The sequence below is a fragment of the Ursus arctos genome, unplaced genomic scaffold (assembly GCF_023065955.2).
Source record: "Ursus arctos isolate Adak ecotype North America unplaced genomic scaffold, UrsArc2.0 scaffold_12, whole genome shotgun sequence".
In the NCBI taxonomy this organism is placed as follows: domain Eukaryota; kingdom Metazoa; phylum Chordata; class Mammalia; order Carnivora; family Ursidae; genus Ursus; species Ursus arctos.
In genome coordinates this window covers 51,596,275-51,608,770 of record NW_026622786.1, presented here as the reverse complement: position 1 = coordinate 51,608,770, position 12,496 = coordinate 51,596,275, and the positions used below count along the sequence as shown (strand labels likewise).

Sequence of the window (12,496 nt, the reverse complement as noted above, 5' to 3'; positions counted from 1 at the left end):
TTAAGTCTTACTCCTAATTTTAATTAAGTTTTTTTTTTCATTGTGTCTCCATTTAACAAAAGGATAGATTTGGGGAAGAGACATGTGTATTTTATCATCCTAAGGAGGTTTTTATTCTTTTTTTTGTTATAAGGGTTTTATTTAATGAGTGATATAAGTTGAAATTTATCAGATATCTTTTCGGCAACTGTGGAGATGATATAATTTTCTTTTTAGTAGCTTAACATTGTGAATTATATTTATAGATTTTTTTAAATGTTGAACTATTTTTTCTTACTCCTAGAATAGTCTAACTTACGATATGCATATACATGTATATGTATAATATTTTTGAAAAGCTGGATTTTGTTTGCTGTTATTTTATTTAAAATTTTTGCATGATATTAAGGAATAAGATTTAACCATAGTCTCTTTTTTTTCAAAATTATTTGTACCAGGTTTTATAATTTGCAAAGGGAATTGGGGAGCTTTTTCTCTTTCTCTAGTTTCTTGAACTATTAAAGTTGCATCTGTGTTAACTGATTCCTCCAAGAGAAAAAGAATTCCACTGTGCTTGGACCTGTCATTGGTGCTGTGGGTCTGTGCTTCCAGCATCTTGCTCTGGGCCTATCAGTTTTTCTGCTTGGCAGTATTCACTGTATCATTGATTATATATATAATCATGTAAACAGGTTTTTAAGATTTATTTATTTGAGAGAGAGAGAGAGAGAGAAAGTGGGGGGAGAGGCAGAGGAGAGAATCTTTCAAGCAGACTCTCTACTGAGCTCAGAGCCCAAAGCAGGACTTAGTCCCACTACCCATGAGATCATAACCTGAGCCAAAATCAAGAATCTGATGCTTAACTGACTTAGCCACCCAGGTGCCCCTATATTTAAACTTTTTTAATGAGAATCTTTTTACCACTTTCATGCACTCTTTCTGGCCCTCAGTCTGCTCTTTATTTTTTTTTATTATTATTTGTTTTAGAGACAGAGAGAGAGCGAGAGAGAGTTTGCTGGGGGAGGGGAGGGGCGGAGGTGGGGAGATGCAGAGAGAGAAGGAGAGAATCTTAAGCAGACTCCATGCTCAGCACAGAGCCCCAAATGGGGCTCGATCTCACAACCCTGAGTTCATGACCTGAGCCTGAATTAAGAGTCAGACACTTAACTGTCTGAGCCACACAGCTGCCCCCTACTCTTCTGTCATAGCACTCTGATCTTCTTTATTGTGGCTGTATCCCTAAAATTATATCGAAAGTAAAAAAATAGATTTTTAAATGCCTTTCCAGTTTTCTACATTTCCTCTGCTTTCAATGAGAGTATTTCCTCTGCTTTCGTGAGCTGTAATTGTTTATTTTCGTCCTCTTTTGAGGCTGCTGACTCTTCTCATGTAGTCAGTCTTTGTTGCTTAGCTTTAGCCATGTACATCTAGACTAAGCAGTAGTCCTAGCTGATACACTTTCCTCCAGTACTCAAGCTGGTTCTGGGCAGGGATAGAACAATGGGTGGTGAGCAGACCAGGGCATGTCTTGTATTGGGGACAAGTGAGCCAAGAAGAAGTATAGTCTGCTTCCCCCTCCCTCAGTGAGGGGGAGGATGACTCTGGGGTCTGCAGTTTTTCTCAGGCTGTAGTGAGTGAGAATATATGAATAACCTCTCAAGTATGCTGGATGGATTAGAGTAGCATTTTCAGTCCCTTTGCATCATGAATCCTTTTATAAGTTTCATCTTAGGTGAACTGAATAATGTCCAAGGCAAACAGCCTTTGTTTCATAGTTTCTCTCCCCACACTGATTCTGGTAATATGCTCCTTCTTTCTTTGACAATGCCTTTTCTACTTCTCCAGTTATATAGGGGATTTATACTATTAAGGGTTGTTTGTCCCAGAAACTTCTGTATCTCCTTCCCATATTTAGTCACAGTGGTAGGCATGTGACTAAGTTCAATGTGAGTTTTGGGTTAAATAATTACAATATGATACCTCATCAACCTGGTCCCATTGATTGGTCCAAAGGGTGAACAATGAGCCAAGTCGGTTCAATCAGAGCCCTTCTCCAGAAGTTTTTTGAAGTAGATCTTGAAAAGTCAGGCTCTGAAGATGTAGGCATAAAAGATTAAAATGGCCAGCTCTCCGATCACAGGGGGGATAATTAGTAAGGGAAAATCACCAGACATGCTGAGAGAAACAGAGTTGTAAGTACTTGGTTTTGGTAACAAAGTTTCCTGGAGTATCCCAGTTCTTGCTTTCTATGTAGTCCTTCATATAACTCTGTGAGCTCCCCAAATAAAGCCCCCTTTGGCCATGTTGGTTCCAACTGGCATTCTTCATGCTAATGACTTGGCCAATATATATATATATAATTTTGCCTATTTCATCCTGTAGAAATCTAACTCTTCCAGTGGGACCTTGCTGATTTCCAGGGCTTGGACAATATTTTCTCTTCTACATTCATTGAATTGCCTCAGTGGGGACAGCAAGAGGGACAGAATCAAATGCCATGCTAAGATCACTATCTTGGAAATACATCTATATCCGTATATCTATATGTCTATTTACATCCATATATATCCCTTTATTAAACATTGTTTCTATGTTAATTTTCTTTCCTCCTTCCTTTGTGACTCAGTTCTCATGATTTTCTTTCTCTTTGTGAACTATGAACAGATTTTTCCTCAAACACTAAAATTGGGAAATCGTGAAGAAGTTCAACTTTTATAGTAAGAATATAATAGGATTTGATTCCAAAAAACATGTGTAACGGGCGTCACCACCATACAAGTGTTATTTCAGAAAAAATAATTCAACGTCTAGTGACTTCAGCAATTAAGTTTTGGTCTTGGACTAGTTGCAGGCCCCGAGAGCCTGTTATGATCTGGGTGCACGCACACCATCCAGGACTAGATCCCTAGGCAGTCCTTGCACTTTGATGCAAGTTAGTAATTTAAATAATCTTTTCCTTTGACTTCCACTTAAAATTTGCAAAAAATAGTCCATTATTTCAGCGGCTAGAAATTCCCCTTTGTACTCGTTGGTAAACAAAAACTGTACTAGGAAATAATGAAATTTGAGCCACAGTATGATGTGTTGTCATTGTTCTTGAGAAAACCTATGAGAAGACAAAATTAAGATGCTTAAGCTGTTCTGATAACATACTTGAGCAATTTTTTATTTGAAGCACAACTTTGCTCCTCAGGTGTTCTTATAGTTGGTAATTAGCAATTGGTAATTACAGTTGGTAATAAAGTCGCACAAAGTTTAACCAGTCCTTGGACTAGCCTTACCACCTTTAACGACACATCCTTTCTTGGTCCTTCTCTGACAATCATATCCAGACACTTCTTTTTCCTATAATCACCCCTCTAACTAGCTGTCTTGCTGCATGTCTAAAACAAAACTGATGTTTGTTACTAAATCTCTCTGAGAAGTTTGCCCTAATACGCTGTAAAATGTACACTGGGTGAGGAAAGGCAGGCAGCCTGGATTTCTCTGGTACTCTTGCCCCCTTACATCTCTGACAATAATTCTTACCACCACATCTCAGTGCTTGCACTTACCTCCAGATTTTATCTGAGCCATTTTTCTTGTTTCGAACTCCCTATTTGATATACAATGGCCACTCCAAGTCCATTCCAGTTTTTCCTGAACTCTAAAATTCCATCTCTGAAAGCGGACCTTCCTTCACCTTCTTCGTTTCAAATCTTTCTTCTACTCCTCTGTCCCCTGGAGCCTCAGAAGGCTCCCACTTGTTCTACCTCTGAATGCACCCCTTGGTCTTCCATTAAGTGGTTCTCTGCACCTGTAGGATAACTCTCAGTTAGCTACAAACTCCTCTCACGCCTCTGGCTGCCCTTTGGTGGTAATAACACTGATATTAAAACGCTAACAGGGGGGGTTTATGACACTCCAGACACAATGCTAAGTAATTTACTGGCCGAGTATTTAGAATACTGCTTGGCACATAGTAAGTCATTAATAAAGCTTTGTTATTGCTAGTATTTATAGCCCTACAAACTTGGTACTATTTTTATCTCCACTTTACAGATAAGGAAATTGTGAGGCACGGAGAATTACATAACTTGTACAGGATCACAGAGCTCATTAAGCGGTGGGGACAGAATTTAACCCAGTCTGGTTGATGCCAATAGTTATCCATGTTCCTAACCACTACAGAAAATTGGGCTAAATACACACACACACACACACACACACACACACTAATGAATCTTGTTTCTGCAGTTTTCAGAACAGTCTAAGTTGTACTCATGTTTTACTTTGAAACTCTTTTCTCATTTAAAATTCAACTGCCTCATAGATATAAGGAAAAAGGCAGAAGTATTTGTACCTCCTGGAGAGTGCCATTGTGAAATTTCGAAGCTACTGAAATATGTGTCCTCAGGGAGAATAAGGAGTTTTTAAAAACTTCTAAGTTGCTAAGGAACTGAGTTTTGGGTGTTTTGTTTGTTTGTTTGTTCGTTTAACTGTTAGTATGCTCTTCAGTCAGCCTTTTGAATTATATTTTCTTTCCTAGTTCTTAGCCAGCAAGCAATACTTCATATTTGCTCTGGTAGAAAGAACTAGACTAGGCTAGCAATGTCAAAGGCTAAGCAATATTAAAAGTTTGTGGATATATTTATAACATAAAAGATTAATAATAGCATTAGAGACTCAACACCGATCATGTAATGCATCTTAACTTCTTAAAGTTATTTCATTTGATGCTCACAGTTGCTCTTTTCTCCCAATCCTCTTCCTAGATTGTAGAGGGAGCAATGCCCACTTCTGCTGTTGTCCCCGAGTTCTAAGGAGGACTCTCCCTTTCTTCTGATCTCCCCTCCCTCTTCTCCCTCCCATGTGCCGCTGCCTGCTTCTTCCTTAGCTGTCAGAGCCTGCTTGAAAGGAACAGAAGATCGCCGGACCCCCGCGCCTGAGGCCCTTCGAAAGGCTCCCGGGGTCCCTGGGGACCATCCGGTGACAGATTCTCAGCCCCAGCAGCGGGGGTGCCATAACCCTTTCCACTTAAGCAGCAGCCCGGCACCCAGATCCCATCCCTGGAAGCTGCAAAAAAACCCCAAAAACCAAAAAAACAAAAAACCCTGGGCTCCACCCACCCCTCCGGCCAGAACCGGCACAATCGCCTCCCTCCGGATTTCCACTGGGGCGAACGAATGGGCTGGAAGGCGGTTATAGATGCCTGAGGCGCCTGCCGCAAAACCGTGGTATCCTCTAGAAGAAAGTTGGTTTCCTCCAGGGCCTGCAGTTGGCGGCACAGCCTCGCTCCACCTGGGGAAGGAGGCGGTTCCGCGTGCGCGGCCGCGGGGAGGCGCGTGGCGGGCCGGGAGCGGGGACTGGAACGCCGAGCGCCACGGTGCCGCGGGGTCGGGTCTGGGCCGGCGGCGCGTCCAGGTTGCAGCGGGAGCAGGCGGCGTGCACAGCTGTCCTCCGTCGGGCGAAGGCCTGGCCGCCCTGCCGGCTGCCCTCTCTCCCGCCTCCCGCCCCAGAAATTATCTCAAGCGTCGCCAGTTTGATTCCAGAGCCCCACTCGGGTGGGTTCTTTTGTTTCTTTGTTTTAATGACAGTTCCCAGCCCTTGAGCATGTCATGCGCGATTAATTCCCTGGCTCTGTTGAAGGCAGCTGGGATGAAATTTCTTCTGCATCATCCTTTTGGGGATAATTGCTTATGATGTGACGTCAGCCGGATTGATTTTTCTCTCTTGAAAGAGAGAGGGAGAGAGAGAGACTCACGGACGTGTGCGGAGGCCAAAGACATTAACGTTTGGAATTCCTTGAGGGCAAAAGGAGACGGGAATGGGAGCTTAAAAGTGTGCGGCTGACATCAGACTGCACGGAATTATTACCACGTTTTTCTTTAAAAAAAGAAAAAAAAAAAAAAACCACAGTCCCCTCCGCAGCGAGCCACTTAGGTGCTCCTTTCATGCCCGAGTCCCCCGTTAAGGTGGCAGCGTCCGATAATTAATCTCGGGTACCCAGCCGCTGCAATAGGCTTGAGAAGACGAAGAGGAGGGGCGGGGAAGTGCGTCACCAGGTGGGGAAGGGGCTGTGCGTTCGGTGACAAGCGGGAGGGGTGGGGGTGGAGAGGAAGAGGGACGGAAAATAGGTTCTGTGTGCTCTCCCGGGGTATTGTGTCAGGAGATGCAGGCTGGCTACCATGTGACGCGGTCCAGAGCTGAAGGGATTGGCCGAGGCAGCGCAGGCGGTGCAGCTCGGCCGGCTTGCTGTTCCTCTCCCTTTCTCTCGCAGCATCTTCCTGGGAGCCCGTAGGTGAAGCGGCACCAGCAGCATCCATGGGCTATCTTTGGGGTTAACTCTTGTCTCATTTGGCTTCAGCAGTGGACAGAGCAGACCTCTCGGCAGCGGCGTTGTGAGGACTTAGCTGGGACCTGGAATCCTATCCTCCTGTATTTTTTCAGACTCCTTGGAAATTAAGGAATGCAATTCTGCCACCATGATGGAAGGTAGGATGCTTTCTGCTGTGGTTGACTGGCTTCAGGCAAGGTTTGGGCAGAACAGCGTTGAAGAATGTGTGCAGCCTGTGTTTGTGGCTGGTCTAGAACCTGGTTGCCAGGATTTGCAAGCAGAAATGCTGCAGTTTGCTTGCAGCGGACCAGGGCTCAGACTAATGGAATCAAACCACAAGGCTTCTGTTTAGCTCAGAACCTACAGAGCTCCCAGCTCTTTGGGGGGGGGGGGGGGACCTAAAGTGCTTCCAGGGAGCTGAGATAGAGCTAAGAAAGAGCTTGCAGAGCAAATAAGTTGGGAGAGAAGATAAGGTTTTCTGCTCTGGGTTCCTGGGACTACACTGATTAAACATTTACAATGGAAACTTGTTTTCTGAAATTGACATTAGATAGGAGAGGTCATTGACAGAGTTATCCATGCTGTCATTTTCAGGGAACTGTTTAAATTTTTTTTTTTTTAATTCTTGTAAGATATTTTTGTCTCTGCAATTTACATCTTATTGTTGAGGTGAGAGGTGCTGCAAATTTGGTCCATAAGCTATAGTTATATGGGGATGTCATTGCAACAGAATGAGCAATATGAGGAAAATATCTGGGCCTCTTAGCCACGGATTCAGGGTCTTATCAGGTTAAAAAAAGGATTTTGTGCTTTCTAATGCATTCCCGTGCAATGATTCTTAGCCAAGCACTAATGATTACTTACTGATTACCTTTTTGCATTTGATATTAAGTGTAAGAAGGAACTTTCCCTGGGGAGATGTTGTTTAAACTATATTTTATTCTACTAAATTATCCTTCCAAGCCTGAGGTAGTGACAGCCAAGATTGCCCCCAAAAAGCAGCAAGCTGATTAAGAAAGAAGCAGGCCGCCCTACCCTGGCTTTGATTTTGTTTTCACACTACAGGATGGTGCAAAACTCCTGGCCTTTCCTAAGATGACAGGCAGAAATTTGTCCCCAGCCTGGATTTCACAATGCAGAATCGAGTGCATAATGGGTCTCAAATCAGCCATGAAAATGGCAGAGAGGCCACCTCTTAAGCCAAGGTCTGCCCTATAGATTTTAAACATTCCTTAGAAATTTACCAAAATGGAATAAGAGGAGGATGGTTTCAAAAAGCAGTGGTGTAGCCTGCACTTATTTGGCAGAAATGAATTATTTTTCTCTCTCTGTCATCATGTCCCACATTGTTAATGTAATTTGGGGGAGTGAAGAATTCTACAGTCATGGCCCACGGATTTTAGAAAATAGCCTTAAAAGAGACATTGGGTATCATCTTGTTGTGGAGCCTGATCTTGTTTGCAAAGGGCTCTCAAGCTAGTTCTTTAAAATCCAGGTCTAAATAAACTGAGCTTACTAACACCCTGAGAGTAAATCATTTTCATTAATTCAAAATGAATTTAATCTTTGAATAACAAGGCAAGACAAACAAAAAAAGTATCACTGATACACTTTTCAATTTAAACTCATGTGGATTACCCTCTTCAGAAAAAACAAAACAAACAGTCTTGTCTATAGAGGTACTGTATTTCTCCAGCTAAATTTCATTTGTAGCATTTCCTAAAAAGAAATCTGCATACATTCTGATTAGGTCGGAATCTTACACAGGGAAGTGAAAGATCTTTCATTTTTACTTCATGCCTTGCAAACTACGGAGTTAAAGTGTCTTTTTTGAAGTAATATTTATTGACGCTCATTAACGACTCTCTTGGTAATATCATCTATTGTGCCCTCCCAGAATGTCAGTCGGTTCAAAGCCCTATGATAAGCTTCTCTGAGCTGCCTAAACTGAAATGAGAACTGTAACAAAGACGTGGGTTGGAGCTGAATTAGCACTATTGCTCTGGGTCTGCCAAATTCATCTAATGAAGGATGTTATTTTAGCAGTTTTGAATTAGAGGTGACACTATGGATGCAGTTGCCTTCCATCAGATCCCTGCAAAAAAAAATGGACAGGTGTTCCCATTGGCTTCAAAATTTAAATGAAACTAATCATTTTTATCTACCCACAGTTCCTACTTAAATGCTTTTCAAGACTTATTATCTTAATGGTTCAGTGACCTTAGAAAGGCAGGTAGGAAACTTAACTAGAAATCAATTTGCCTATCAATAGCCTTGTAACTTAGTTGCCAGTCTTTTCAGCAATGTATGTATGTTTCTGATATCGCCTCCCAGAATTTCACCTCTGAATTGCTCGAATTCTGAATATGTGGCAGGGCAGTTATTATTTCCACTTAACTCACCCCTAGAGGAAGCTAGACTATTCCATCTATCACAATAACCTTGGAAAGATAAGGAACCCCCTAAAAGTCACCCTAAAATTCTGTCATGGAAGCCCTCTGCTGAAATATCAGCAGGCTCTGAGAATGTGTCTCCCATTAAGATAGTTAAATGATGTCTCTCCTCAGCTAGTACATTTCATACACCCGCCCACACACATACACACAGTTATACACAGTCGTCAACACATACACATTATTACAGAAGGGAGAGAGCCTACATATACATTGTATATATTTCGATATTCACCAAGTGTTTTAGTCTGCTGCTCAGGAATAGCACGGCCATGGTAACTTTTCAAAGCTACTTCTCTACTCAGTGTAAAACACGAGTAAACAAATATTCTTCAGAATGGCTCACAGTTTAGTTTTGTGATCCTGTTTTGATGGAATGAGATATGGGCTCCATTCATTCAATACCTATTAGAAATTCTGGTCATAGATGAGGAATGTTACCACTTGCCCAGTGAGGCTAACATCATAAGGTAGTGCAATAATTCTGCAGCGCCCTCAAACATGTTACCAGCAGTTTGTGGCTCCATGATCCTTTTCGAATATTTTTTATTTAAAAACACATATTTTAATTTGATATTGGATTCACCAATTCCTGCCGTCTTTATTTTTTAGCAGTGGTTGGTATAGAGTTGTGTCTTTCCTAAGGAATGTCACATGATATGGAGCCTTCTGGGGTATGAATGTGAAGCGAAAGGTGAGCAAAGGGAGTTATTTGCTAAAAGGCCCATGTACTGGTTAAGCTTACGTTGCAGTCTATGTGATGAGGGCAACTCTTCAAGGGTTCTGCTGTTTTCACACATTATTATTAGAGTTTGAAAATGCCGTTTTAGCTACGCCTTCCAAGATAAGTGAAGCAAAGTCAGGGTTTCTTAGGACATCTGTGTATTTGTAGGGCAGCCTGGAAAGTTTTCCCTTGTCTCCCAGAACTATACTGCACGCAACTGTGCTTTCAGTTCCATAGTCAGGCTCTTAGGTACTGTCTTGGAAGGAAAAATCTTTGGATCCCAATGGTTTCATCCTATATAAACAATGTTTAAACTCAACGAGCACATTGTTAAGGGTTTGCTGGATATAATTGCAATGTACAGGGTGATTGAATAAATTTTATCATATTTAATATTCATGATGACCTATAACTAAGTGTATTCTGCATGCAGTCCTTTTGCAGTATGTTTTTGAAATTGCAAAAATAAAAAATAATGTTTTGGGGCAGAAAAAATAGCAGAAAGGAATTTGAAACCAAGTTCATGGTTTTTTTTTGTTTTGTTTTGTAGTCAATTCAAGTTCTTACAAATAGTATAAACTGAATTGGAGACCTTTATTATGTCGCGTATCTATTGCTTCCTTCAATTTTAGAGGAAAAGCAGCAAACCAGCATAGTCACCTGGGTGTTTTGCACTAGCATATTTACCTCAGAAGACATAATTACATGTTTTTCCTGAATTCTGATGAATGAAGATGAGAATTTTCTGGACTCAAGTTCATTTAACAACAAACTTGTATTTTTGACCCCTCATAACATTTTATAATAGGAACTTTTTAAAATTTGTATCAAGATGGGCATCTTAACCTAATTGAAAACTAGGACTTGGTTTCTTGGGTGGCATATTCTCTCTCTCTTTCAAATATGAATACCCATGGAACCATACCTTTTAATTCCTTGTTAATGCCTTTTATCTCCAAAATTATTATTTAGACAATTTCAAACAATTCTAGCTTAACTGAGCTTTTGTTGTTGCAATGAATCTTATTATAGTAAAGTTTTTTTTTTCCTATCTAGAAATAGAGTTTTATTTATTTGGAAAATTCTCTGATCCGATCAAAAAAGAACAAAATGTTTTGAAGCTGGAACTGTTCATTTTCTAGTTAGCTAAGAAGTTTTAAAGGGAATCCTTCTAACTTCCCAGAAAGAGTGAAGTTATTTTGGAAAATCTTAAGCATGCATATGAAATTCTAATACATGGGTCATCATTTATGTAATTTTTATCCTTCCTCAAGGCTCTGTGTCAGAAAGAGCCTTCTTATATATGTAAGTTCCCATACAGTTCCATGGGTCAACATTTTAAATCTCTAAAAAGAATATGCAGTCTCAAAAAAAATTGTCTTAGATAAACCATTCTAGAAGACTCTGGATAATTCTTTCTGTTGGATTTGGCACATGCATTATCCCTGTTTCAATTAAACAAATTGCAGGAAGTCACCAAATCACAGTTTTTATGTTCCTGAAAGTTAGTTTATGAATTGCTCACTTGAAATAAGTTTTCCCATAGGAATAATGATATATATGATGATTAGAGTCTCACACTAGTCATTCAAAGGCTTTTCACCCATTATATAGTTGAAATACTAAATATTTGCAATGAAATGTGTGAAGAACAGTACAGTTACAACAGTAAGTAGCCAGAAGAGAACAATGGAATTAAATGTGTTTTCAATTTTAAATGTTGCTATTTGTGAAAAGGAAGGTTTAATTAAAGGACCACGAGGATATGGAGAGACAATTTGAAGAGAGTTTTTAGGTATATTTCCAGAAGTTTTAGAGACTTAAGACACTGGATTTTCAATTATGTTCACTTTTACTTCCATACTCATGGTGTACCCTTTCTCAATTCAATTTTATCATATGTCCTACTGTAAACTGTGATTCCTTTCATTATGTAAACTCACAAATGGAATTAATAAAGGAAGAGAGAATTTACTGAGATGATGGTACAGGAGTTGGAAGGGAGAAAATGTTTAAGGGATTATAATGGATTTGAGCTTACGTGTCTGAAAAAGTCCCTGAGGAGTAATGAACTGAGTAAGGGGATCAGAGATAGAAGGTTACTGAGGGGCATGAGAAGGGCAGGATGTCCTTGAGGAGAAAGTGGGGTGCGTGGCAGAGGTGTTGGGTCTAACCGGTTTCTGTGTTGGCTACCAAATATTTTTGTGGGCACAGGCTGGTTTGCTTACCAGGGAGAGAGCTATTGGGGATGGAGGTTGGACTCCATGGGAGAGGGGTCAGTCTCCGTTCTTGGAACGTGTACGCCATTTAACTGTATCCACAGAATGTCAGGGAGAGATTTAGAATCTCTATTGAAATACCTCATGTCATATCACTTCCTTGTTTAAAAAGCTTCTGTATCTTCTCCTTTCTGTCAAAATCCATCGCACACAGGAGGCTGCACACTCCGGCCTGCCGTGCCTCTCCACGCGTATCGAACACCTTTCTGCCAGTCTCGGAGTGTTTAGAACAAATACTTAACAGCCTTAGGCTTTTTGCTCTGCCTACAACATGATTTTGCCAATTCACGCAGTGACTGATTTTCTTGCAGTCCCAGCAAAACCGCCATCTCCTCAGGAGGACTTCCCCAGCCTCTTCTCATCCCAAGTTCCCAAATACACACACCCTGGGCCCCAAGAATGTCCCAGTCCACCCTCTCTCCTCAGACATGTATTTATGATTCATGGTCGTTTAATGGTGCCTGGGCTGAATTTCTCACTCAGAGCTCAGCGCCACAAGGACAAGAATCTGGTCTATCTTATTCACCTCCTCATCCTTAGTTCTTGACACACAGTGGATGCTTAGTGTGTTTATTCGCTGGAGAAGTGAGGAAAACCAGATATAAATGACTTCATGTGGTACATTGTAAGGTATTATTTGGGGGCATTATAGTCGTAGGAAAAAGAAATGCTCAAATTTGTGTTCTCGCTGGAGAATAAACATGAAATAGTTAAGAAAAAACGATGTATTGTGGCGTGGGATATT

General features: G+C 41.0%; 1 protein-coding gene across 4 annotated transcripts in view; it reads left to right on the top strand.

The window, feature by feature from the left end:
* Positions 1-6,115: 6,115 nt before the first annotated feature.
* The window catches only part of SGIP1 (SH3GL interacting endocytic adaptor 1), a 203,345-nt gene continuing 196,964 nt past the window's right edge, over positions 6,116-12,496 (top strand). For all 4 annotated transcript variants that reach the window (XM_057310591.1, XM_057310588.1, XM_048220338.2 and 1 more), the window contains exon 1: positions 6,116-6,453. In XM_057310591.1, the coding sequence (XP_057166574.1) occupies positions 6,444-6,453 (10 nt within the window). In that variant the 5' untranslated portion in view covers positions 6,116-6,443. The remainder of the gene's footprint in view (positions 6,454-12,496) is intronic.